General features: G+C 47.8%; 2 protein-coding genes across 2 annotated transcripts in view; one reads left to right on the top strand and one right to left on the bottom strand.

Moving 5' to 3' along the window:
* The window catches only part of LOC144146225 (uncharacterized), a 31,108-nt gene extending 27,502 nt beyond the window's left edge, over nt 1-3,606 (bottom strand). Inside the window, exons 1-3 of the mRNA XM_077678189.1 lie at nt 3,410-3,606; nt 2,582-2,731; nt 1,742-2,266 (exon numbers count right to left, since the gene is read on the bottom strand). Coding sequence (XP_077534315.1) covers nt 1,742-2,266; nt 2,582-2,731; nt 3,410-3,496 — 762 coding nt within the window. The 5' untranslated portion in view covers nt 3,497-3,606. The remainder of the gene's footprint in view (nt 1-1,741; nt 2,267-2,581; nt 2,732-3,409) is intronic.
* Nucleotides 3,607-5,900: 2,294 nt separating this feature from the next.
* LOC144145036 (pescadillo homolog) overlaps nt 5,901-25,826 on the top strand; it is a 34,141-nt gene continuing 14,215 nt past the window's right edge. The window contains exons 1-11 of the mRNA XM_077676537.1: nt 5,901-5,986; nt 6,371-6,450; nt 6,563-6,716; nt 7,243-7,352; nt 9,191-9,318; nt 11,604-11,737; nt 12,442-12,558; nt 12,878-12,934; nt 17,380-17,463; nt 20,057-20,187; nt 20,862-20,987. Coding sequence (XP_077532663.1) covers nt 5,963-5,986; nt 6,371-6,450; nt 6,563-6,716; nt 7,243-7,352; nt 9,191-9,318; nt 11,604-11,737; nt 12,442-12,558; nt 12,878-12,934; nt 17,380-17,463; nt 20,057-20,187; nt 20,862-20,987 — 1,145 coding nt within the window. The 5' untranslated portion in view covers nt 5,901-5,962. The remainder of the gene's footprint in view (nt 5,987-6,370; nt 6,451-6,562; nt 6,717-7,242; nt 7,353-9,190; nt 9,319-11,603; nt 11,738-12,441; nt 12,559-12,877; nt 12,935-17,379; nt 17,464-20,056; nt 20,188-20,861; nt 20,988-25,826) is intronic.

Below are 25,826 nucleotides of genomic sequence, written 5' to 3' on the forward strand. Positions count from 1 at the left end.
TCCATCCATCCACCTTTCCATCCATCCGTGCGTCCGTCCGTCCGTCCATCCATCCACCTTTCCATCCATCCGTGCGTTCGTCCGTCCGTCCGTCCATCCATCTATCTGTCTCTCCATCCATCCATCCATCCATCCATCCATCCATCCATCCGTCCATCCGTCCATCCGTACATCCATCCATCCATTCATCCTTTCGCCCATCCATCCATCCAGCCTTCCGTCCAACGATCCATCCATCTGTCCATCCATCCTTCCTTCTATCTATCCATCCGTCCGCCAACACATCCATCTACCCATCCGTCTATCTATTTGTTCATCCATCCATCCCGCCATCTATGCAGCCTTCCGTCCATGCATCCTTTTAACCGTCCATCCATTCATCCGTCCGTCCATCTGCGTGCATGCGTGTACTGTTCCTTCAAAAGCGTGGTCACTGGGGAAAGTTATCTTAAAGGAGCCATGAAGACAAAATACAAGTTTGTTTTATTCGAAAGATTTCGTGTTTTAAAGTATCCCCAGCGCTTGTACAGCAGCAAATGGAACCGTATTCACTGAGAAATGAATCAATTTAGGTTAAAATTTTGATTTTCCCGCCAAATCGCGTGTTTTGGTGACGTCTATAATGAAGTCATAACGGCGCGTATACAAACGAACTTCCACTGCTCCATTCGGCCCTGCAGCCTTGCTTGCCGTCAAACCTCCCAGATGGCGCTAGTATACTGAGAACTCCGCCGTTGCTTTGTTTTTGGCCGTATTTACACCTGCCTTGTTTTAAATGCAGAGCATTTCAGTAACTCACGATGTCACCCGCGTTGACGTCCGTCGTAGTCCGCACCGTCGTAGTCCGCACCCCTCCCCCTACACTATATAAAAAAAATACTATCCGGTGCCTGGTTTCGATCCCTCGACCCTGCGGGCGGAACGCAATGTACATGGTGCTCTAGCAACTGCGCCACAAAGCCGACACAGAATGGGAGGCTACGAACGCGCCTTATATCCTTGACTCATTCAAACTACGTCAAGAAGCTGCTGATACAACGCATTCACTACCACCAACTCCCCAAACACTAAACGTTAACGCAATACACCCACCCCCTATGCGACGCATTTACTCGAGTCCCCCTCGCGGGGAGATGGGCCCAATTTTTGTTACGGTCGAAAGTAATTGCTTCGTGAAACATGGGGTATGCTTGACAAAGAGGGTCACGTAAGGCAATGTCGCTTACGGACTGCTGTGCAGCTAAAACAAGCACAGTGCGCCCAGTACGAACAGCAGTGCGCATCGGTACTTCTATCTTTACGTGCATTTTCGTAACTTTTGTTGTTTACTGAATCTTACTGCTGCAAAATAGATACGCATTGCATTTAGGCGGAAATATCTCGTTCGGCAAGCTTATAAGCTCTACCTAATTTGCGTTAGCTTTTGCCGGCCTCCGCCAATCGTAGAGCAGGGTGGTATGACATCATAGGTTCTGTTGCGGGAAATGAGCTAGTGGGTCGCATGACCATTCCTTTTTTTGCTAATTATATAGCTTATTTGAGCGAAGTTTACGTTAAAAGTGGTGTCAGTATGCTTCTAACGAGGCAATCTTTTGAATGAACCTAACTTGTGTTTTGTCTTCATGGCTCCTTTAAGTTATTTGCACTAAGGGTTGAGAAAATAAAACACAAACCGACCGCTCTCCAATTCTTGAGCGAAAAAAACACGAAGCGGCGCGTCGCGTAGTGCATCACTTTGTACCTGGGCACTGCTTGATGACACGTTCGTCGACTCCACTGTCCTCCATGAGGGGTGCAGCTTGTACCGACTGAGCAGTGAACTGCTGCCGGCGTAGGTGTCCAAGTTGACGCGGCTCTCGGAGGCGGGTACAGAGTCGCTGATCGCCGACACACTCTTGGCTTTCCTGAAGAGGTCACGTGTATCGACGCCCGTGGGGTGCGGACCTCCTCGCTTCCTCTTCTCGTCGTAAAAGTACTGCAGGTTTTCAAGGCGGGCGCTGATCGTTCCGTCTCTCTGGTCGGTGCCGGCGACCTCTTTGTGGACGGTGCTGACAAAACGTTCGATGACGACGCTGCTGAGGATGACGATGAGCGTGCTGGGCAGGACAGTGCTCAGAAGCAGCACGAGCAGCTGCAGGTAGAGAAACAGCGGCTGCATCCGCAGCGCGTACCGTTCCAGCGTGAAAAGGCAGAAGCGGTAGAACACGCGCGTCTCGTCGGCCACGATGGCAATGGCGAACATCAGGCAGGCCACCAGGATGCGGAGCTGCGGAAATAGTTTCGCCATTTTTTTCATTCACTCAAGATGCAAGTATTTCAGTGTTGGGGCGCCGGAAGTTCCTGCTTATTACGCGAATGTTCCTGCGTATCCCCATCGGCAACCACGTGAAGCTTCGGAGAAATCATCGGACCACACCTCCCACACTTCGGGAAAACTCCTTCTCCAGATAACCGAGGCTTACCTTTGTGCATGCTCCACAACCGCATGCCCAAATACCGCTTCGCGACTGGGAATAGAACCCGGTACGCCGCGTATAAACTGCACTAAATGGATCGTGCGCATGCAATTACGTGTCCTCACCTCGAGGTACTCGGCGGCCAGCTCATCTGCGCCGTACACGTCTCCCAGAGGCAGGATGGTGAAAGGCAGCATGGCCGCGATGGGCGGCGGCAGCAGGAGGCCAACGAGGCCCGCCAGGGTGAGCACGATGCAGTAGATGCCGACACCCTCCTGCGCGGCGCCATCATCTTGCTCAAAGGCGGCCCTCTGGAATGGTTAGCTCTCCACTTGAGGCAGCCGGCTGACGGAGGTATTACAATCAAACTGAATAACAATTTCCTACCCAGTTTACAATAAATGTCTTCGTACAAGAAAGCGCGGCGTCCTTCAATCCAGTACACGGAATGTTCAATGTTCAATGCGTAGCTCACCGTGTTGGCTAGCACTCATAATAGGGTGCTCGGAAATCCTTCGCCAGTGCTATTATGAGTGCGTCATGACCAACAGCGTTATTTACTGAACTGAATAGTGGGATATGTTTCCAGCAGCCCTGCCATGACACAGCCCATTTGTTGGCGACGTCGCCTCTTTATGCAACCTGTGACGTTCCACATGTCTGAATAAATGGCGCAGCAGCGCAACGTACGGGATTTACAGGCATACATGCGTTTTGGCAGCGGCGTTGCAAAGTCGTGTACCTCCTGATATCATGATATAAGGAGGTACACGATATCAAGAGAGTTTTAACGACAGTTTCAACTTTCGCTACAACGCTCCTTGCCTCCTGCGCAGCTATGACAGCGAATAACTTGGACAGGACAGACGGTTTGTTATGCACAAGTAGCGCGGTCAATACAGGCTTCACGGCAATGACAGGTTGTGTGCATGCCAGGACAGCATGCGACATACCTTGTTCACGAAGAGGAAAGGCAGCAGGCAGATGGGCGTGAGAAGCTCGATGCACTCGGTGAATCGGCGCCGTTTTCTGCCCGGCATTTCCGCGTCTAGCGTAATCGTGACCACCTTCTTTGTCGTCGTGACCCCTGCGTGGGTGAGAGTCCATAGGCACTCATCGCTATTGTACTCCGGAGGTACAGAACCGAAGAATAAGGGGTGTGAGTGGGCGAAATGCAGGGTTAAAGTGCCAGAATTACGCAGCTGACAGACTAACAAAAGTCGCCAGTTCTTTCGTACGTCGCTGAAAGAAAGGGCGGGATATTTAGCACACATTGTCATGGGATTGTGATTAATGACTGGTAGAGAAAATTTATAGGACCAGCGTATGGTGATCAACTAGCTGGGAATTAGCACGCCGGCTAAACTGCTTACAGATGCTCCTTACACATCCTTGTTACAATTTCTCTGATTATTATCTTGACTCGTCAACCACCGCAATGGCCGGTCATTGCAAATTCCCGTTTCTACTCCACATCGCCTGGTTCTATTGCAGTTAAACCACGACGCACGGATGGTTAAGTGCACAATCGCAGGGACCACCTTCTTTATTTCACGTCAATAACTTTGTTGTGGGGGAACCCCTCAAACTATCGCAAAGCCTAAGTGCGCTGGAAGCGGGTTGTGGCATATAGTGAACGGCATTGCACTAGTCGCTGAGACAGCGTCCAACCTGATCCACTCGCCATCTGCAAGGAACTCATTGCTGAGTCTGAGGTCCTAGAGACCCCTTTCCTCGAATATAGTGTGAAGAGCAGTGGGAGGCGGTGCTGGGGAGCTGACAGAGGAGCGAACCGCATGGTCAGCAGAGCTAGCCACAACAACAAACTCCTGATCCACGGGCCAGCCCCTACGCAGCAAGCTCTCCTCCTGCTCAAGATTGTGTGGGCGTGGGGGTGGGTGATTGACAGGGCACTTCAAAACAAAAAGGGTTGTGTTTGGGGGGCCGAGCAGTAGGGGGAGTATGTAGTTAGGCAAATCCAATGGTTAAAGGTTTGGTTACGGTATGCATCGATCGTTCTGAAGCCGTCACCAAATGCGCGCGTCGACCACACCTACAGGGATGGATGGAGTCCGTGGAGCCGTGCGCGGTAACCTCGGTAGTGATGGAGCATGTCGGAGTAGTTTTGTGAGGGTGGTGCAGGACCGCAGGGCCGCTAAATGGCTCGTCTTCTTCCCTTCTGGGAATGCCCGGGGGTAAGGTCGTGGGCAGTGGCACACGCTACCTCATTCCCAGTTGGGGACGTATGGGCTAAGATCCACAGAATGCGGGTCTGTGACAATACGTATACTGGTCGTTGTTTTAGGATAGTATCTGCAAGGCCGGTGATGCCTTCCCCATTACAAACCGTCGGCAGGCTGTCTGTGTTGAAAAAGTATTTCCCACTGCCTTTTTACCGAGGTAAGCACTAATATTGTGAAAGAAATTGCCCCGCGTCCGTGCTTCTACTGAGCTATGCGTAACGAGTAACCAGTCGAAATGACTGTGCGTTTTTATCGTTCGACCCCTTGCGTTCGCGAAGTCACCTGCCTTGCGTGTCACGATCGCTGCTCTGTGGCAGGGTGTGCGGGGTGGCCGCGGTCGTCACGGCGGCCTCCGACTCCATGTGGCAAGCGAGAAGGGCGCTGTACTTGGAGTCTTGCCTGGAAAAGTTCCGTCCGCAAGGTACACCTTCTTGGTTGAGGAAAACGACTGGGATTATATCAGTATCTCTTAACTGCGTCGATAGAATCTTTGGAGCTTGGGAGCGGCGGGCACGGGGTAGTACTTCTGTCTTCTCGCCTTTCAGTGTGTGACTTGTTGTGTCCGCCCTACACTCTTTTAATTCGTTGTGGCGACAGGCCAGTCTCTCTCCTAGTCAGCTAAGTTTTCACATGTGTTTGTTTATCTTTCTGGCTGTACTTTTGCATCCTAAAAACTTGGGTCCTCTCTTTTCTTTTCTAATTTTGGTATCTAAAACATTATAGATCACATCCTCATTAGGTACCCAGCTACTTGGTCAATCCCCAGGGTGGTTATGTGCCGTGGTCTAAGGCAACCAAGCAACACACTGACGGGCTCGGGACCAACGTTCCTAGATCTAATAACGTTGTCGTAGACCACTCGTAGACAGCCTACAAAGCAGTCTAACTAGACGTCTAAAGTATGGTGGCTAGAGAGGGGAAGTGTGACGGGCGGGAGTCGGCGGGGCGCACAGGGGAGCGATGAAATTCGGAGCGGAGTTGTAGATGGCGCTACTAGACGCTGGTGTGCCCAACGTTGGTCTACGAAGCTGGAAATTTTTCTGGGAATATTTCCACCTGCCTAAAATATATTCATTTATTGGCTGTAATTGCAACTGCAAAGCTAAAAAGGTTCTGTTAAGCAAAGTAACTCGTTGATAAGCCTCTGGCTGCAGTTGTGCTGGACTCCTTTTGCCGTCGCTAGCGGCTTTTTCCTTCTGCGTCAGCAACAATGAGCTTCGGTTGTCCTTTCGCGTTTGATGCGCACGTGTGTTGACGGCCGCGATGGCACGGAAACCGAAGAAGAAGGTAATTACTTGCTTTTCTTGCTACTTTACTGGTACTTGTACAGTAGGTATTAATATTTAAGATTCCTGGCACTTCGCTTAGACCTCCGGAACTGAGCTTTTGTTCGTCTCCGTACTCGATCACACAATCCTGTCATGATCGTTACAAAACACAAGTAGCTTCCTTGTCTTCGCAGTTTTTGTTAACAATCGTAGTTTTTCAATAGCAGTTCCATGTTTGGTGAAGCTCCGGTAGGGGGGGAGATTTCACAACGCCTACGAGACGCCAGTCGGAGGGTGTTTACATTAAAATCGAGAATAAATTCTTGGCGATTGGTGCCTAACGCAGTGCCGACGTTCGTGACACAATCGCTGACAGTTCGGTGATGCTGCTTCTACTATTTAGGGAACCTCTGGGGCTGCCACACATTACATCAGCAGACGGAGGGCGTGCAGAAAGCTCCAGCTGTCACTGAAAGACTTCAGGTACGTGGTTACGGTGGGCGCTTTTCATCGATCAACAAGTGGCATGCTTGATCTGCAAACGATGGGCCGACCAGGAGGACGGTGGATGTCTAAAAGATTATCTCTCCTGTAGGAGACTGTGCATTCTGAAAGGAATATACCCCGTGGAGCCGACCCGCAGGCGCCATGTCAACCATGGTAACTCCGTTAACAACACATTCTACCTTGTCAAAGACATCAGGTTCATCGCCCATGAACCTATCATCCAGAAGTTCAGAGACTTTAAGGTGAGAAGGATTTGGATCATGTTCTTTATCATGTTTTCCCCATAAACGCAATGTTTCTTACTTTCTTCATAATCCTTTGCATGTAATGCAGTTTATTTTTTCCCCGTGCAAGTGTATGCAAATGTACTCAAGCTCGAGACAGTGTTTCAGAATTGTTTGAGCTCATCTGTCTACTCTTCAACATCCAGTATGTAGGAACTTGCTGCTGCTTCGTTATGATGGAACGTTACTGCTTTCTACTTAGCAGTCAGACTTTAAAGTGTGTATTGTCGTTTCACACATAACCGTCTTTCAATTTTGGAATATTTGTTCACTGCTAAAAAGTTCGCTGATAGCCAGCTCAGTGGTCATTAAAATTGCCCTTGTTACTAGAGTAGTAGAAAAATACTTTCCCAATTCCCGCTTTTAGATCATGCAGTCGCAATAAGTTTTGAAACTAGAAAGCATAATATTAGCCGACTTCCACTTCCTAAAGTGGACCAAGTGGCAGTATTCGGTTGTGTTCCTACCTGCATTGCATTCACAGGTGTTCATCAGGAGGCTCAGAAAAGCAATCGGCAAGAATGAGCGGGACACAGCTGAACACGTACGCAACAATGAACCTGTATATAGGCTGGACCACATCGTAAAAGAGAGGTAAGCTTTGCCAGCTTTCTATTTCTTGGTTTTGACACCAGGATCTGGGCCTCGATGTGGCTGAAGCCATCATTCTGACAATTCTGGGAACCGCCTAACTGGACGCATCCAGGGTGTACTTGTGAATGTAAACCCTCAAACTTGTTTATATTTGGAGCTGAGCATCCCCCTTCCCCCCATGGGGCACCTTGGGCAATCTTGGTGAGTGGCATCACTGTGGACCCCGAGCCCCATACTAAAGCTGCGACCTATCGGGATGAGAAGCTTTAAAGTGAAGGGCAGAAATGTTGGAATGGCGGTTGTCTGTGCATTGGTCAAACACTGGCTGATGACTTGCAGTCTGTCTACCAGGCAAAGGGCTCCAGGATGTCGCTGAGTGTGAAAGTTAGCTCAGTTGGCTGTTAAACCCGCCCCTTTTTTTATTTCACTAGTCATGGTTTCCTTTAAGATCTCTCAATCCAATGATTGGCCTCTTAAAATTGGTCACGCAGAAGCTCTCAGACTGTAGAAACAGGAATTACTTTTTGGGCAGTCCTCATCACAATCTGTGGCGTGGATTTTGCCTCAGCTGAAAAGGGAAGGGAAACGAGGAAGAAATGGCCGGTGAGTTATGTATAAACAAACAAGGCATTGCTTACCACCAAGTAGTATCCGTTCAGTCTTTCGTGTCCCTCCTTTAAGGGCCCTGCCAACCCATATACTAGCCATTTCTATGCACTTACATTCATACCATTATTATGCTATCTGTATACGACGTAATGGTGAAGGATAATACAACACAATGGTGGCTTTTTATTTCTTGGACCAAAGCAACTCCTGGGCTGAGTAGGGTTGTTTGTTTTCGGGTTTTATATTTTTTTCAAACTCTGAGGGTAAAAATCGGGTGCTATTTTTCGAAGTGATATTTGGGGAGAAATCGGTTGTTTTTGTGAAACCATTCCGAAATTTGGGTTTTTTCGGGTTAAATCGACAGATGTACTAAGTGTATTTTAATACACTCTGTTTATTTTAGAGGGTGTATCGCGAGCTTTTGAACGCTAACGCGTTAAAATTGGTGTTTATTTCAAGCTGGAAATCGGGGGGACTTCAGGGTTCTTTTGAAAATGCTCTCCGAAATTGGGCATTTCTTTGGAAATGACTAAATAATGACAGGGAATAGCATTGGTAACTTCTAAAAAATGAAACTTTTTATTCACGAAAAGCTGGTCATCGATTGTTCCCTCATCCTTGTTTACGTACATTATTGTGGTCTGCATGCGCAACTAACTGTCGGTCTTCATTCGAGGCCTGTCTGATCGCTGAGCGTATCTCATCTGGGACAAGGTTCTCTTGACAACACAGCTTGGTAGAGTAATTTCGATACTCAATGAGTTCGGAAGGTGTGTTTGTGGGGCTTGCTTCCAGCAAGTACTGGTTGACAACGGCGGTACGTCAGACCACAGTTGTGCAGATCGATCGCTCCTTTGAAAAGGTCTATTCAGGGAGAAATCTGGCTTCACCCGAATCTCCTGAAACGTGTTCGGGGTGTAAGAATTGGTTGACATCAGGTTTTACCCAAAAACGAACGACCCTAGCTATGAGGCATGCCATAGTGCAGGGCTCCGGGCTCATTTTAACCCCCCCCCCCCTTGAAATCTTTGACATGTGCCAAAATCTTGACACACTGACATAATCGTGGCATTCTTTGACCTGTGCCATTAAAATGCACCATGCAATGAGCTACACTCTTATTTTGTTTTGCCATGCCATCAATGTTGGTGTTGTCTTAGAACACTGTGAAGTTCGTTTGAAAATGGGCATGCCGCATGCTAAATCGCCATGCATTTCTTCTCTGCCAGGTACCCCACTTTCGTGGATGCGCTGAGGGACATTGACGACGCGCTGTCCATGTGCTACCTCTTCTCCTCGTTTCCCAAAGGAAAAGTCGTCAAGCCACACTTGGTGCAGCTCTGCCGGAGGGTCATCGGTGAAGCTCATCGTCTTTTTTCCTCGTTAAATGTTTGGCGTCCCAGTGTTGATACATTTCAAAGCCAGAAAACGGCTCATTCCGCTTATCTAACCTTCAGGCTCAGCCAAGGTCAAGCAAGCACCTCATGCGCTTGCGCAGAGGGAGAAGGCCTATTCGCTCATTGCTTCCATGTGGGGCAATAGGGGCCAGCGCTTGTCCAGTGTTATCCTCCCTGGTGAAGTGACATCACGAGTTTTTGACGAGCACTGTCGCGTCACTACTTTTGGCTTCACGGGGTGATGTCACGCTGATGTCCATTTGCTGAGTGCCGCTCCGCGCGCTGCTCCGTCGGCGCGATAAATGAGATCCAATTGAACTAAGTTCTTCGCGTCGCAGGCCGCTCATATTTCAGCCAGGGTATTCTGTTGAGTGAAGGAGGCGAACTGTGCAATAATATTAACGCCGAAAATTGGTGTCAGTGCTCCTTTAAGTGTTAGGCATATTCATTTTATAGCAGTATGAATAGTGGGGGGAAACAATGGAAGTTATGAAAGTGCACGCAAAAGTACTGATGCACACTGCTGTTGGTACTGCACGCACCATGCTTGGTTTAGATGCGGAGCAGTCTGGCGTTTTGGTGTTGTCTCAGATGACAGTGGCTGATTAGCGTAAGTGACATTGTCTTACGTGACCCTATTCATTGAACATACCCCATGTTTCACGAAATGATTACTACCTACCACAACAAAAACAAGCCATGTGCAAATACGGTAAAAAATAAAGCATAGGCGAATAGCGGTGCGGAGCAGTATGCTGGCGTCATCTAGTAGTACTGATGGTAAGCAAGGCTCCGGAGTATCAACGCAGCGCGCCTCCGCTCTAGCCCGGCCGTGCCGCAGTCCGCTGCAGGCTGAACAGCGCACTTGAAGTTTGTTTGAAGGCCCGTTCATGTGATGTTATGGCAGATGTTACGAAACACACAATTTGGCAGGAGAATCAAAATTTTAACTTAAATTGATTAATTTCTCAGTGAATACGGCATTGTTTGCTGGCAGAAAAGCGCTGGGGGTTCTATAAAACACCAAATCTATCTTTCGAATAAAACAAACTTGTATTTTGTCTGCATGGCCCCTTAAAGTGCACTCCCACGGAGTGTACTCAGCTCAAATATTATTCGGGAGCAGCTAAACGGCAAACGTGTGTGACACTTTCCAGGGAGCGCACTTAAGCTGAGTGTGTTCCCTAAACATATTTTGCCTGTGCCGGCTCACTGAGTGAGTAATCTCGTCAGCAGGGGTCAGCGAGCATTGACATCACTATAAGTAATCTTAATAATTAATTATAGATACATTGTTGATTTATTTTTACAAAAAGAGAAGCAGCGGTGAAAAAAGCGAAAATAACCTCGCTCCAACGACATGCCTGCGCCGCCTGGCGTAATGTTGCTCCAAGGCGGCTATTCTCTGCGGCATTCTCATAGGCGGTTTCTTTTGGCTCTGTAGTTGCATTCCCGTTTCACTTTGTTCTTTTATGTTCCACCCTCTCTGGTAATTTTCCCCAATGATAATGCTGCTGCGATTATCTGCGCAGCGAATAACAGTGAACATGCCAGCACTGGTGTTCATTCGCCATCTTGACCATGTTTTTTGTAGACCTGTACAGTGCACCGATTGCGGTTTTAAAAAATACGAACACAACAAAGTGTGTATATTATTTCTCACGCGTTAAAGAGGGGGAATGTCAAGTAATCTTGCGGAATATTTACACCGACTATCGTCACTGACATCATGGCCAAGGGCACTTTGTTTTGTTGTTTAGAAGCGCGTAGCCAAAGTGTCATTCAGGGAGCCCAAGTGCCCTTGGCATAAGTGCGTAGGCACAATTGACAGGGGTACAAGCGTAGCTGCAGGCATTTTCATTTAGAGCAAGGCACACACGTGAAGGGCAGCTGAGTGAGGACACCCGCCACGGTGGCTCAGTGGCTAAGGCATTGTGCTGCTGAGCCCAAAAACGCGGGTTCAATTCCCAGCCCTGGCAGCCGCTTTTCTGATGGAGACGAAAAGTAAAAACGCTCGTGTGATCGAGATTTCGGCGCACGATAAAGATCTCCACCAGGTGGTCAAAATTAATCCGGAGCCCTCCACTACGGTGCGCCTCATCGCCTGTGTAGTGTTGGCGCGTTAAACCTCATGATAAATAAATCAGCAGGGACAGTTGTTGGATATTGCTGCTCACACTGTAGCTCCTCCTTCTCCGTTAACTTTCTTCATGTTGTAACAGTTCCAACTCCTCTTGGCTTGCAGTGGAGTTCATGCATTATGTGATTGAGACTCGGGCGCTGCGCAAGGTGTTCATCTCCATCAAGGGCTACTACTACCAGGCGGAGATAATGGGCCAGACCATCACCTGGATTGTGCCCCACAATTTCTCCTTCCGGGTGAGTGTGTCAAGATCCTGAGATGGCCATGTGCACGATCAGCATGCTCGAGTGCTTTGCTCTTTGTATGCCCACTGTGACATTTGCTTTTTAGGCGCAGAGAGCTTTAGGGGCTCGCCTTGTCGTCTTAGCTCGCTCATTGGACCCAAGTAGAGCCACACGGCGTTCTATCGTTGCGGCGTAACCCAGAGGCTTCGAAAGCCAAGCGGTTTATATAGTCATAAGCCTTCGGAACTCGTGAACTGCTGGCGCTTGTCATACATCTCTCCGTTGTTTAGCGCCAAGACAACTGTAGGTACATTTGACGCAAAATATACGTAATTAACCGGCAGCGCCCTCGTTCATTTAGTTAGGAATGCTCGTTGGGTTGATTTTTACGATAGCAAGTGAAAAAGAGTGGCAGTGCAATGCCGGCACGTGCGGGAGGAAAAGCAAGCGCAAAAAGAACATAACTCCCGCTGGCGCAGTTTCAGGCAGGGGGCGGCGCGCAAGCAGTGTGAAGGCGATAATTTGCAATGCATTGGACAAACCTCCGTTGAATACATCAGGAAAGGAATGAGACAGGGCAGCGAAGAGCGTGATTGGTGGTAAGAGTGAGCGGATAACGGTGCCACAGCCCATTATGGCGAATCACTACTCTGCGCTTCCGGCAGCTTTCAGATTGAGTGGAACGGCTTTTTTTTTTTTTTCTCCCTTCCACCTAGCAACCTGTTGATGTGGACTTCAAGATCATGGTGACCTTTACGGACTTCTATGCAACGCTTCTGGGTTGTGTCAACTACAAGCTTTACCACTCCCTCAACCTGCACTACCCACCTAAGGTAAATGTATTTGTCTCGGCAGTTTTCTGATAAAAAATGCGGTTGTTCCATCGTGTGGCATAGCTCTGTGGGAATACCTTGATGTATTCCTGCTTTGTGTTGCTTATGATTGGTCGTGCAGTTGACATTTCACTACATTTTGCTCTTCTACTAAACATCAACTATACTGATTGCCAGATGTTGTCGCTAAATGTTTTTTCTTGGGACTTGTTGAATTGACTTTGTCCATCTGTAAATTTGTACAGGCTGTTGCACCCAGATTTTTTGTGAACGATTGAAATCATGCTGCGAGTACTAACCCCTGCTATCTTGTGCCCAGCTGGAAAATGAACCAACTGAGCCTGCCGATGCTGATGATGAAGACGAGGCCTCTGAGGTAAAGATTATTCTCAATAAGTAACCGCATGTTGTGCTCTACAGGTGAAGTTGTAGTCGAAGTAAGAAGTAGTACGGATAGCCAAGCTAGTTTGTAAGGTTGCATTTTTGAACATTGCTTATTAAAGGACGGGTACACAGGCAAAGCAGGTGATGCAATGATATCCGGTAGTAAGGAGATTGGAAATCGTTGCACATTCCTGGAAATAGTAGCTTTCTCCTGGATTCCTTTGGTGCTTCCTAAATAGGGTTTATTTTAAGTTCTGGTTGTTGTTATAATAATATGGTACTGTTACTTGTATAGTTGGTATAATACCTGTGCTACACGAGCGTTTGCAAAGACATTTGAGTCAAATGGCTTTCGAAATTTCAAATGCCATTGGTGCTAAAAGGAGTTCTGCCGACCTACACAATAATTCTCAAAAACAGTTGAAAGTTTCCACGTTCACCCGCCACGTTTTAGTTTCGCCACTGCGCTGCCCACTTTCTTTCTCGTAACGTGACAAAAAGTTCAATTTTAGAGTTAACTTGGGCAGAGAAAACACAATTATTAGTGATAAAACTGGCCACAACCTACAAACGTGCACAAAACAGGTATAGTTTTCTTTTTTCACACTGCTGGTGTCGAGAGTACAAAGTTGTCTTGTAATTGTAGAATGAGTGTTAGAAAACAAAAAGAAGTGAAAAATTGGTGTCTATGTCCTTCAATATCGAAGAAATATTGGCTAACTGGATGGGCTCCATCGTGAATCCCGTGCGTTGAAAACAGTTACGGAAGGTGTCGGGCGTCACGTCGCTCCACGCGAGTCTCAACATCTCTATCGCCGCTGCGGGACCCCATGGGAGGCAATTGAACGTATGCCAAGTTCGATATACAGTTGAACCTCGATATAATGAACCTCGATTTAACGAAATTCGCGATATAACGAATTTTTTCAAGTTTTCTAACAAAATTTTGCTAAATGCATGTATTTTTGTCTCGATTTTACGAAGTAATTTTGTGCGGCGCTTTCGATTTAACGAAGTCACGGCAAGAAAGGAAGAACGAAATTCCGGTCGAGGCACGTTTTATTTTGCCTCTCAGGCCCTACATTGAAAAAATTCAGTACTCAAATTGACTCTTGAAGGCTAAAATGAAAGAAAAGCGGTGAAATCTACGGTTAACAACACTTAAAAGCGAAGAACGAAGCTGCACAAACCGCTGGCGGTCATAGACGGTTTAATAGTGCACCCACTATTTTGACGTCCCCATCGTTGCCTGCGCCAGCGCCCTCTATGCTTAGGCTACCGAAGCCTACTTCAAGCTTTTTTTTTTCTACGCGTCATTGCTCACGGTGCTGCTGCGCTAGGTTGTGCTCGCTGATAACCAAATTAATATTTTGTTCGTGCATCGTTAGGTGAGTCTTGTAAGCAGCATGAGCACTCCAAGAGAAAGAAAAGTGTTCCGAACAAGAGCCTGAGGAAGCTCGGTGAAACTGACAGCCACCGAAGTGTGATGGATGCCATCGATGTTCTGCGGAGGCACGCAGGTGCACACGAATGTTTAAGACCTTGTTAGCGCTGTCAGCATACGAGCGTCACGTAAAGCCCGCCCTGGTCAAGAAACGCCAAGCACTGCTTACGGACTTCTTCACTACGGCTTGAACATCGAGTGCTGGTAACAATAAATTGCTCTCTTTGAACGTGGTCATCTTCGTTTCACCAGCGTTCATTAGACAGCTGCGGTGCGGAGAAATCAGTTTCGTAAGGGCTCAGTGGGCATAAAAGTAATTGCTTAATCGAATTTGGCCGGAAGATTTTTAATGTAAGCTTTCCGCTTTCCGGATCACGTAAGCGCTGCTCCACACAGTGAAGCGGTCCGCGTGTACTCCGCTCAACTCGCAATCATGGTTTTATCTCGAGTGTTGTGGTTGAATCACGCGCCCATACTGCGGAGCCCTTGTACATGAAAAAAGTCTTTCGAAAGTTTCATAGCAGCCTTCCGCTATTGGCCCGCCGCGCCTAAGCCTACCACTGAATGGACGAAAAGAGGCGTAACTTCGAACGAGCACCTCGGCGGGGTGAAGTTCACGGGACATGGACGCGGGTTCAATTGACTAACAGCGGCATTTAGTAGTGACCGAAATGAAAAAAGAAAAAGTGGAAACCTAGTCTGCTATCATATTTAAAGGGGCACTGACACAAAAATTTTGCATCTTGTTTTTTTGTTGCGATAAGTAGCTAGTGACCTACTTATAACCTGTAGAAACCTCATTTGCTTCAGCGTGCGACGGTTGTTTAATTAGAGGCATTTTCAATGCGGCACGTCGCAGTTTCGGTTTCAGCGAGTGCCGCGAAACGATGGATTTTGTGGATTTTGTGTGAACAAAGCTGACCACGTGACCGTGGGAGGGATATCACAGTTACAGAGCAGAGCCGCCGTAGCACTGTCGAATCCGCATCGACGGCAGTTTCTGCGAATGCCCCCCCGTACTGATCTCGTGAGGCGCCTAATTAAAAAGCGACCGTGGATGTGACGCAGGCGCTGCGAGTGCAAATGCTACCGCGGCTAACGAACGACGCGCGACGCTCGAGACGGTGGGTGGCAAGACGCGCGCTGGGAGCAGCTGGCCGGTCTGCCTACAGGTCCGCCTACAGATGTGTTCGGCTTAGCACTGCGGCGGATATTCGAGTGCCGCTCTCGTAAGCGGTGCAGATGACAATTTTTAATGCAACCCGCCATGGCATCATTAACTCCTTTCTCATGTAAGCCACCATGGTCGGGACTTGGGGACAATTTCGTGCAGCGGTAACAAGCTATCACTCGAGCTACCTGCGCCGGCCTGGGCCACTTCGCGGCCGTGGCCGCCGCCTGCACAGCGACCGTGCGGCTTGCTCAGTGGCCTTTTCGTGCCTCCGGCGCGTTTCCGCATCCAATGGTAATAAACAGTAATAGAAACAGAGTGCCTGGAATCGCTGTAGAACTTTGGTCGCGGCCAGCTGCCCGATGAGCTGACGAAATCACGGCGCCTCCGCCGCCAACGATCGGGTCGTTCGTTCTCGAGAGCAGAAGCTCCGCCCTCCGGCCCTCCGATTGGAGCGGCGAGCCGGCAGTGCGGAAGCGGCAAACACAAACTCGTGACGTGTTTGGATGTTGTTTATTTACACATGCGCGTGGTCCTCTGCTGGCCGCTCGGTTGCGTTTCGCACACTTCAAAATTGATTTTAAATATGTTCTAGGCTGTATTCACCGCTGATATTTTGCAGATGATGTATATGTGTTCCCACCAATCTATCTCCGAAGTTATCTCGCCTTCAAAATTTTGTGTCAGTGCCCCTTTAATGAGGCGTTGCGGAAAAAGCACCGGTTTTACGATGACACATGAACTACCGTCGGCTATGCGAATTCCATTGCCCAAGTGTTGAAACTCTTAATTCACACAATTTTCGCGGCCAGTTTTAGTACAAATTTCGCTTTAATTGGAGAGGTAACTACATAGCAGTTGTTGCCTGGCGAGGGCCAAAGTGTTAAAACCCCAATAACTGGTTAAATGAACTGTAAAATCGAAACCTCGATTTTACGAAATTCTCGATTTAACGAAATTTGCGGCCCCAAGTACGACTTCGTTATATCAAGGTTTAACTGTATCTGATGTGAACTTCGTTATAAGGAATATGTTTAGCATGCATTTTCGTAACGGATTCGGTTTTGTTCGATATATAGCATAATTAGCTCTATCCAGGTTCATTATAATCGGGTTTGGCTGTAATACACCTTTCGAAGGTAGTTTGTAATAATAGTAACCTTGCTTGCACCGGTACCATCATGCACCGGGGCGTATAATTGGTCCAGTCGATACACATTATTTTGAGAAATTGAGAGCAGTGCAAAAACAAAACTAGCCAAAGAGAACCACATAACACGAGTGCTGCGTTATGCAAAATGCCTTCTGTAGGAACTCTGTCCGATCAAAAATTCTGTTCTTTTTAGTGCGCAAGCACTGCGGTAGCCGCTACTGTGATTTGATGGCGGCGATGGCGACAGTGTCGGTGCTGTAACTGAGTGAGCGAAGAAAGAAAGGAAACAGCGGAGGAAAGTGTGGTGAAAGGGTGAGGGGGAGGGTGGCCCACACTGCTGTGGCGTCATCGCTCTCACTGCCTCCGCCTCACACTTTTACAAGATGCTACTCCTCCGTGCGCAGCTCATCTGATGAACCACATGACATTTGCGCGGGAGGTTCAAACTTGATTCGCAACAACATGCTCGCTGGTGGCGGCGACGTGCTGCGAGATAACGGCAGAGTAGCACATGCCACCGTGCGTTCGCTGATCACGCGATCACTCTCTGAGATGCAGCAGGTATGCGCTGTCAGTCGAGAAGACTTCAGTTCGCGCTGCGCACAAATTTCGCATTGGAGAGTACAGTGGTGGTCAGTACATTTTTTTTTTCCCCTTTTTCTCACTTAGCATATTGCTGCTTTGAACAGCAAGCTGAAATCCATACTCAACAATGTGTCTGACGAAGTGCCTCAGATCGATGACTTCCCAGAGGTAAGTCTGTTCAGCCTTTTTAGCAATTCATGTTTGTGTCTGTGGTCACACTGCAGAATTGGGATGTTCCCAGTGTTGGAGCCACAAAAGAATTACAAACATGCAATATTTGGGTGATTTTCTCTCTCTCTCTCTCTCTCTCTCTCACTTGCGGGCTTAAAATAATTTCTATTGCACTATTTTATAGAGAATTTTCTATATTTGATTGTCGCTAACCAATTGCACGGCTTGTGATCGCACACTGGGCAGATCAAAACATCTGATTTTGGGATCTCTCAAAATTTGGCTCTATTGTAAAGGAGGGATGGGTTGTCCTGCGTGTGTTAGCGTGCATTTTACAATTAGAGCTTTCAGTTTCAGGCTGTCTGCCATGCTAACAAAAAGTTAATAAAGTGTGCAGGATTTTGCTGCAATATGTAAATATGTAATACACTGAAAGTTTGTTAATTTGGACTTCAATAATTCAAACTGTACAGTTTGATGTGGCCAAGCTCCCATTGAAATCTATAATTTATGTATGAGCCAGCTCGTTGATTCGAACACAAGTTGGTACCGCCATGGATAACTCGAAGTGTGCGCAACCGTGCCGGTGTTTTGGTGCCTGGAACACAGCCGGAGAAATGCACCCGCTGTTTTCATACTAGGCCACGTCACCTGTGGAGGGGATAGAAGAGGGGAGACAGAAGGTAAAAATGGGAAAATCCAATCTAAACACCACGTGGCGGGCATTTTGGGAAACGTCTCCATTGTGGGCTGCGTCAATGTGGACGTGAGTGCAGTTGTGCGTGGTCGTGCAGTCGTGCGCGACAGATGAGGACATCATCTTTCTGGTCACAAGCGCTAGACCTGTCGCCTCCAGTGACAGTGGGGAGGCTAAAGGCAAAACAGTAGAGCCGCCGTCTGCTCGGGAGTCATGGCTGTATGGAATGTTGCCCGTCTCTTCTTCAGTTTGCTACAAAGCAAAGTAAAAGCCTTCTGCCACATGGGCTGGTTAGAGCGAAAAGTGCTGGCTGTTGCTTTCAAGGGCAAAAGGCAAGCTGCAATCGCAGAACTTGTTCAAGCATCAAATTGTTGACATTCCCAACTGCTTTCCAATGGCAGTGTACCGTTTTTATTCTTCACTTTCATTAGTTTGAAGCTTCATTAATTCAGGTTGAGGTGTGCTTCCCCTTGTGGTTCGAGTTAACAAGACTTTACTGTAGCAGACCGAATGCTTTCTTTGTCAGTGGCAAATCGGTGGTGACCTGTGATGGTAACCTTATGATAAGCCAAGCCGGTGCATCGGAGAAGAGCAACTGAGCGTTTCCTTCTGCCGCTTCTTCATTGGGAGTGCTCCAAAACATTTATTATGGCTTGCAAGCTAGATGGGGCAGTTTTGACCCATGGTCATTTTAGCTACTATGCACCGCCCATTTTCGCCGTGACATTGGGGTCAAACTATCTTGTTAAGCTTGCGGCCCCACCCAACGTCTAATCAGAGGTTGAGGCGTACCCAGCACTCCCATTGCAAACTGGGAAGCCTGGTTGACATTACAAAAAAAAAATAGAAAGAATACCCAGTATTCGCTTTAAGCTCTTTTATCGGCACTGTGTTGCTCAAGCAGTTTGTAGGCCGTGTGTTTCGAATGGCGGCGTACACGGGCAGCTTGGCATGTGCCCTTGCCTTTTACTTTGTCGGTATTGGGTCCACGGCCCTTGCTTTGCAAATGCAGTGCAGCAACAATAACCACCGTTATTTACAATTCTTGTTAAACGTTTGTTTAGGTTCAAGCTTACTCTGCAAGCTTCAATTTTCAGTCAATACCATATTTTCGCGCGCATAACCCGCACCAAAAATGCGAAAATTTCAGTGGCGAAGTAGGGATGCGAATAAAGTGCAGCTTTACGGCAAAGTGCGTTGGGCTGTGAAGCTCCTACGCAGTAACACTGGTTAAGCCTCCAATGGCAGCGAATGCGCAAACCATGCAAGGATAAGGAAGAAAAAAACAAGGACGAGCGCACTCTAACAACTGAATTTTATCAGTGAACTGTGACTTTCGCCTTGCAGTCGGACCCGCCGCGGTGGCTCAGTGTCTAAGGCGTTGCGCTGCTGAGCACGAGGTCGCGGGTTCGATTCCCGGCCGCGGCGGCGGCTTTTCTGATGGAGGCGAAAAGCAAAAGCGCCCGTCTGTACGAGATTTCGGAGCACGTTAAAGATCCCCAGGTGGTCAAAATTAATCCGGAGCCCTCTACTACGGCGCACCTCATCGCCTGCGTTGCGTCTGCGCGTTAAACCGTACAATCAATCAAATCAAAATCAAGCCTTGCAGTCAGTGTATTCTACTTGCCAAATATACGCTTTTTCGCTCTACATAATAGCAATGTGTGTTGCTTGGGCAGTATTTCCTGTATCAAATGTATGGGCAATACGCGAGGATTTTTTTTTTTTCTTTTCCGGTGGGCTGAAAGGGGTGGTGTGGAATGCATGGAGGGGTGCGTTATATGCACGAAAATACGGCATTACCTGGGTAAAAGTAGCAGTTCGTTTGAAGGAGCTATGGGTCAGTGCCTGTCGTTGAAGGCATTCAGTGGTGAAATGGTTTATTTATTTCAGGTTGAAGGTGAAAGCAGCATCGACATAAAGAGTGAAGAGGAGAAGCGCAAGAAGTTCATCAACCTCTTCTCAAACCTGAAGGTGTTTCTGGGACGGGAAGTGCCGCGAGAGTCGCTCACATTTGTGCTGCGGTGAGACAACGCCTCCATTTTTTTGTTTTTTCAAAGCAAAAGCCCATGTTTCACTATGTCTCTATGTTTCACGGAACGTGCGAGGTAACACAAGATCGTTGTGAGGTACACAGAATCACAGCACAGAAAATTGGAGCGTGACCTGGGGATTGCACGCCGGAAAAGGTGAACAGTGTCGGAGGAGGGTTCTGAGTGAGGGCGACGGAGTGCATGTGGAGAAAGAGGCCGCTGCTGTACATGCAATACGACGATTCGCTGTGAGATGTGAAGGTGCTTACGGGGGCGGGCAGAAGGCTCCTGGTGATGGACAGCGAGCAGAACGAGCTTCGGAGGGCGCACTCCAGGAGGGCTTGCCGAGTGGTGACGGGCGCGGCCGCAAAGGTCAACAGAAAGTTTAGCAGCAGATCAACAGAAGGTCCAACTAGGCTTTCGCCTTCACATTCTTAGGAAGTTCTAAGCATCCCTCATAATTTTTTGCTCATTGTGCTGTAAATTATATTTAATTACTGCCTGCGGTAGTACTGCAAAGACGTGTAACGTGTAGCTCACCCATTCGAAACATGTTCTTGCTATCGGCTTGTTTCATTAGCAAGAACAAGTGTTGCGACGGCTCATTTGCAACGATGTTGAAGCATGTTTCAAAGGTGTGAGCTTAAGAAGAGCATTCTGCGCAGCTCCTTTGGTGCTGAGGTGTCCTGGGACAAGTCCATCTTTGCTGGCTCTACCTTCTCCGAGGACGACCCGACAGTGACCCATCAGATCGTCGACAGGCAACAGCTGAAGAAGCGCCTCCTGAACAGGTGGGCACCCCCAAGCGCCTCACCTATCTGGCGTCATTAAGTTGCTACTAAGGCATGATACGACAGCATCATTCACACGCAAAAGATCCTTAAGGATGCAAAACGCAAAGAGTGTCGTAGCTCACGGTTTTGTTCTGAGAAGCACACTTAAGGGGGCAGACGGGTCTTTGGGCCGAAAAAATGCCAAAAAATCACTTTTTTGAAAATGGTGTTTTTCGTATCTACAACTATCATTTTCTGCGTGTGCAAAGTTTCGCGTGCCGAAAATGAGTAAATATACGGTAATTTCACGTTTTATAATGCGTGCAGGGTGAATTCGCGCAGGAAAATATGCAAAAATTGGGTGTTTTCTGCAGCGTGCAGCTGCCGTTCCTCTGCTCCGATTGCAGCCATCTTGGACTCATTTCAAAGAGCACTTTTCTGGCTTCAAATTGCCGCCACTGCCATTTGCGTTTGCTCATTGGTCACGAAAAAAACAACCCCCGAACAGAACCCGAAATACGCGATGCTATTGGCCGCGGCACGCACGTGACTAGAAGGAGCCACCCCATTGGCGGAACTGGCCTCGCGTCGTCTGCTTGGCACGGCGGCGGCCGGGGAGACGCGCCCGAAACGACGAGGTCGCCATTTTGGTCAAATGCGCGACAATGCCAGGCTCGGCCAAAAAGTTTCATTCGCGCCACAAATTCGGCCAAAAGAAGAAGAATTGGCGGCATAACAGCTTCAAGAGGAAGCCGGCGCCAAATGAATGCCCCAACGACGAGCGGCAGCCAGCGGCAAGCGACGGAGCCGACGGCGGCGGAATAGGCCTAACCAGCTCGGCGACGGAGTCGACGGCGTCGTGCAGCGGACGCATCCGCCGTGATACGAGGATGCTGCAGCCCTCGGAGTTGCTCACGAACAAAAAACGTGCAGAAGAAAAGATCCGGGAGCTCGAGACTACTGCAGCAACGAAAAGAAAGAGTGACTTTTTAGGCGGAAGTGAGGACGCAGCTCGCCCGCCTGCTGACACTACCTTCACTGTTGTGAGTTTGGAGTCCGTGAACGAACTATTGCTAGCAGTGAAGTGTAAAACGTGCGGAGGCAACGTTCAGATTGCCAAAGGCGATCGGGAATATGGCCTTGCCGTCAAACTGACGATCGAGTGCGCGAACTGTGGTGACATCGCGTCAACGTGGAGCTCGCCGCGCGCGAGCGGCTCCCAGAAGATCAATCCTTTCGCCGTGAACGTCCTTGCCGCGCGCGCGATGCAGAGCACAGGGAACCGTCAAGCCGCGTTGAACGACATCTTCGCGGCGATGAATATCTCTCATCGAGGTATGCACAAGAAAACGTGGCAGTGCTACGTGAAAGAAAAGCTGACGCCCGCGGCGACTCGCGCAGCCGAAAAAGTGTTGAAACGGAGTGCGGATTCGGTTCGGCAGTTGTACCGCGAACTGAACATCGATAACCCCAACAACATTGCTGTTTCTTTCGACGGATCGTGGATGACACGCGGTCATCGTTCGCACATCGGCGTGGGCGCCGTAATTGAGCTTTTTTCGGGGCTCGTCCTTGATTATGTTGTGTACAGCAACTTCTGCGCTGGATGCGAGCGAGGGCCAAAGGATGACGATCCGTCGTATCCGACATGGAAAGAGAGCCACCGCTGCCAGAAGAACACGGACAAGAAGGCTGGCGAGATGGAAGTGCTGGCTGGACTAACTCTCTTCCAAAGGTCCCTCGAGAAGCACGGCCTTCGGTACACGACCGTGCTTTCGGATGGCGACAGCCGCATGTACCTTGCACTGCTGGAGTCCAATGTGTATGGCTACATAAAGATTCAAAAGGAGGACTGTGTAAACCATGTTGAGAAATGCATGGGCACATCTTTGCGCACTGCGATTGGGAATCACAGAGGCAGCAGATCAGAGAGCCTTGGTGGCAAAGGCAAACTCACAGGTGACCTTGTGACGAAGCTGACGTCCTACTATGGGTGGGCGCTGAAGTCGCACAAAGGGGATGTTGAGGCAACACACAATGCTGTGATGGCAACGTACCACCACATAACATCAAATGACAGTGAGGCCAATCACAGCCTGTGTCCCACGGGCCCCGACTCCTGGTGCCGGCAGAATGCCGCCGCAGCCAAAGGAGAGCCTGCCCCCAAGCATAGGCACCATTTGCCGCCACACGTCTGCGAAGCCTTGCTTCCCATCTATGAGCGCTTGGCAGACAGAAAGCTTCTGCAGCGTTGCCAACGTGGGAAAACACAGAATAGCAATGAGAGCCTGCATTCCGTGATATGGTCCCTTGCGCCAAAACACCGCCACGCATCACTGTTTTCCATTGAAGCAGCCGTAGCGGAAGCAGTCATGAGGTTCAATGCCGGGAACTTGCGAACTTCGTCAGGCATTCTGAGCGAGCTTACCCTGAATCCTGGCCTCTGCAATGCCAAGCGAATGGCCGAGAAGGACCGGCACCGAGCAGCAGAATCTGCCCGCAAGCGGGCCTCTAACGACAGCGTGCAACGAGCACTGCGGAAACGCCACATGCACAAAAGGCAATCGGACTACATGCCTGGAGCCTACTAGCACTTGTACAGTGCAAATATGTGTATCCCCACCTCAAGTTTTCAGTAAATAGCACCGTGTTTGTTTTTGTTGTTTCTCGAAACACAAATTTCTGACTGTTGGTTATTTGGGTCCTCGATATCTTTTCCTCTGGGACAGATAAAAATGTAAATCTTTTGGCAACAGGAACCTGAATGTTATGAGAACGCAACCTTCAATTTGGATTTGTTTATTTAGCCTTCAAAAATTAATTATATTGCTAAGTTCATCAATGCTCTTTTTCTCGAAGTACAAAATTTTGGCTATTGGTTATTTGAGGCCTCGATATCTTTGCCTCTAGTACAGATACAAATGTAATTCTTTTGGCAACAGGAACCGGAATGTTAAGAGAATGCAACCTTCCATGTAGATTTGTTTATTTAGCTTTCAAAAATTAATTATATTGCCAAGTTCATCAATGCTTGATGACCATACTTTCAATGTGAAATTCAATGCACTATAAAATCATTACTGAGGCGAGAATTACAAAATGCTTCTCACATTGCATAGTTCATTTACTGTACTATATAGCCCTGCATTCAGAATTGTTTTTTATCAAGTCAATTTTTTTGCATTAGGGCCTTAAACAATGAACAATTATCATTAATTATCTCAGGAACTAATTGCCGGAGCTGAAAAATAATTGCATATTTGAAATCAGCTCAGAAAACTCAGTAAGACCACCATGTTTTATTAAGATTGGTTAAGAAATAAACGAAATGGGTCTAAGACCAGTCCCCCCCCTTAACTAAGCATCTGAAATATAAAAGAAATCTTTTTATTGCCTTAATTGGTGGGGTATTTTTCCAGCTTGTTCGAAAGCTTGATTTTTGTTTTTATCATTATTTCACCATTGTTTCAGCGTACCTAAACACGATGTGCAAAAAAAGTTCATTACTTCTCAAGAAGAAGCTGGAACTCCACTTGCTTGGATGCCTTGCACAAACGGCGTTTCGGTGAAATGATTGAAAAGGGAAACAACGCTAAGTGTGTGGGCAAAAGGGGAATGCCATCAGCAAACATTTAAAATGTAGTTAGGTGCGCCTTAGGTGTTTAAAAGAAAAGTTTTTTTTTTTTTTTTTGGTCTAATTTGTATCTCCCTCTCACATGAAAAGCGATCAGCTCACCATTTTGAAAAGGCTACAGTGTGTTTGTCTTGTGTCGAAATACCAGAATACATCACCGTGGTGCTTCCCTGTTTCTGGTTGATGCCTTGTACATGCCGTATTGCCCTTCACTCGCTTGTTAAGGGCGTGTATATTCGAAGCAACAGATGCAGAAACATTATTCCGCAGCCAGCAGTGTGGTAATCACAAGCATGGCAGCATTGGTTGTGTTCCAATTTGCGAACAGCTTGGTAGACAGCTTACAAAGCCGTCTAATTAGACGTCTAAAGCAATAAGAATTGGAACAGCGCAGCAGTCACAAACACAGTGCGAACACTGTACCAACGCTGACAACGACCTCATAGCAGACATGTTGAGAAACGAAAGCCGGAGGTTTGCGTTTCTCGTGATCTAAAAATTAAACAAACATTACGTGATCTAAAAATTAAACAAAATCATCCTTACAACTAGTAAATTACACGAGATATTCCAATAAAAGAACAAGTTAGTTCGTCACAACATTGATAGGCAAAAATGTGGTGCTGGTGTCACGTGATAGTTTGGACAGAAAGGTAGCCTGGATCGTTGCTGACTTCGATACTGTCTCCTCAAAGCAGTCTTCGTTGACGGCCTCGTTCGAATCGGAATGGGGCTTAACATGGCAGACTGTGTCCTCAAAGACGGCAATGAAGCCGTCTAAAGGGGAAATTGGAACGCACCCATTGTAACCTTTGCACATCCTGACCTAATTGCTCCACACGTTTGTTGAAAACACCACTCTTGAATTAATTTTTGTGTCTTGCTGCACACGAAAGAAACCATGGTGCGGGTTAGAAGCTTTACAACCGATTGGCACATACCTGCATGTATTTTTTGAAGTGCTTCCTCCTTTTTTTTTTTTAATAGAATGAATGAATGAATGAATTTATTTAGAAGGGAGAGGTCGAGCGCCTCGTGCAGGGGGAGGGAAGGAAGGGGGGAATAGAAAGAGAATCGTTTTGTAGGGCACAATGAGGATTCAGCTTGATTACATTATATAGTGGTTTGACCCAAATTTACTTGGAATTTGATGTACAATAAAACCTCATTATAACAAATTTGCTTTATTTAAAATCTCGCTTCATTCAAAGTATTTCACGGTC

The sequence above is a fragment of the Haemaphysalis longicornis genome, unplaced genomic scaffold (assembly GCF_048455015.1).
Source record: "Haemaphysalis longicornis isolate Haplotype H1 unplaced genomic scaffold, Haemaphysalis longicornis Haplotype H1 scaffold_7, whole genome shotgun sequence".
In the NCBI taxonomy this organism is placed as follows: domain Eukaryota; kingdom Metazoa; phylum Arthropoda; class Arachnida; order Ixodida; family Ixodidae; genus Haemaphysalis; species Haemaphysalis longicornis.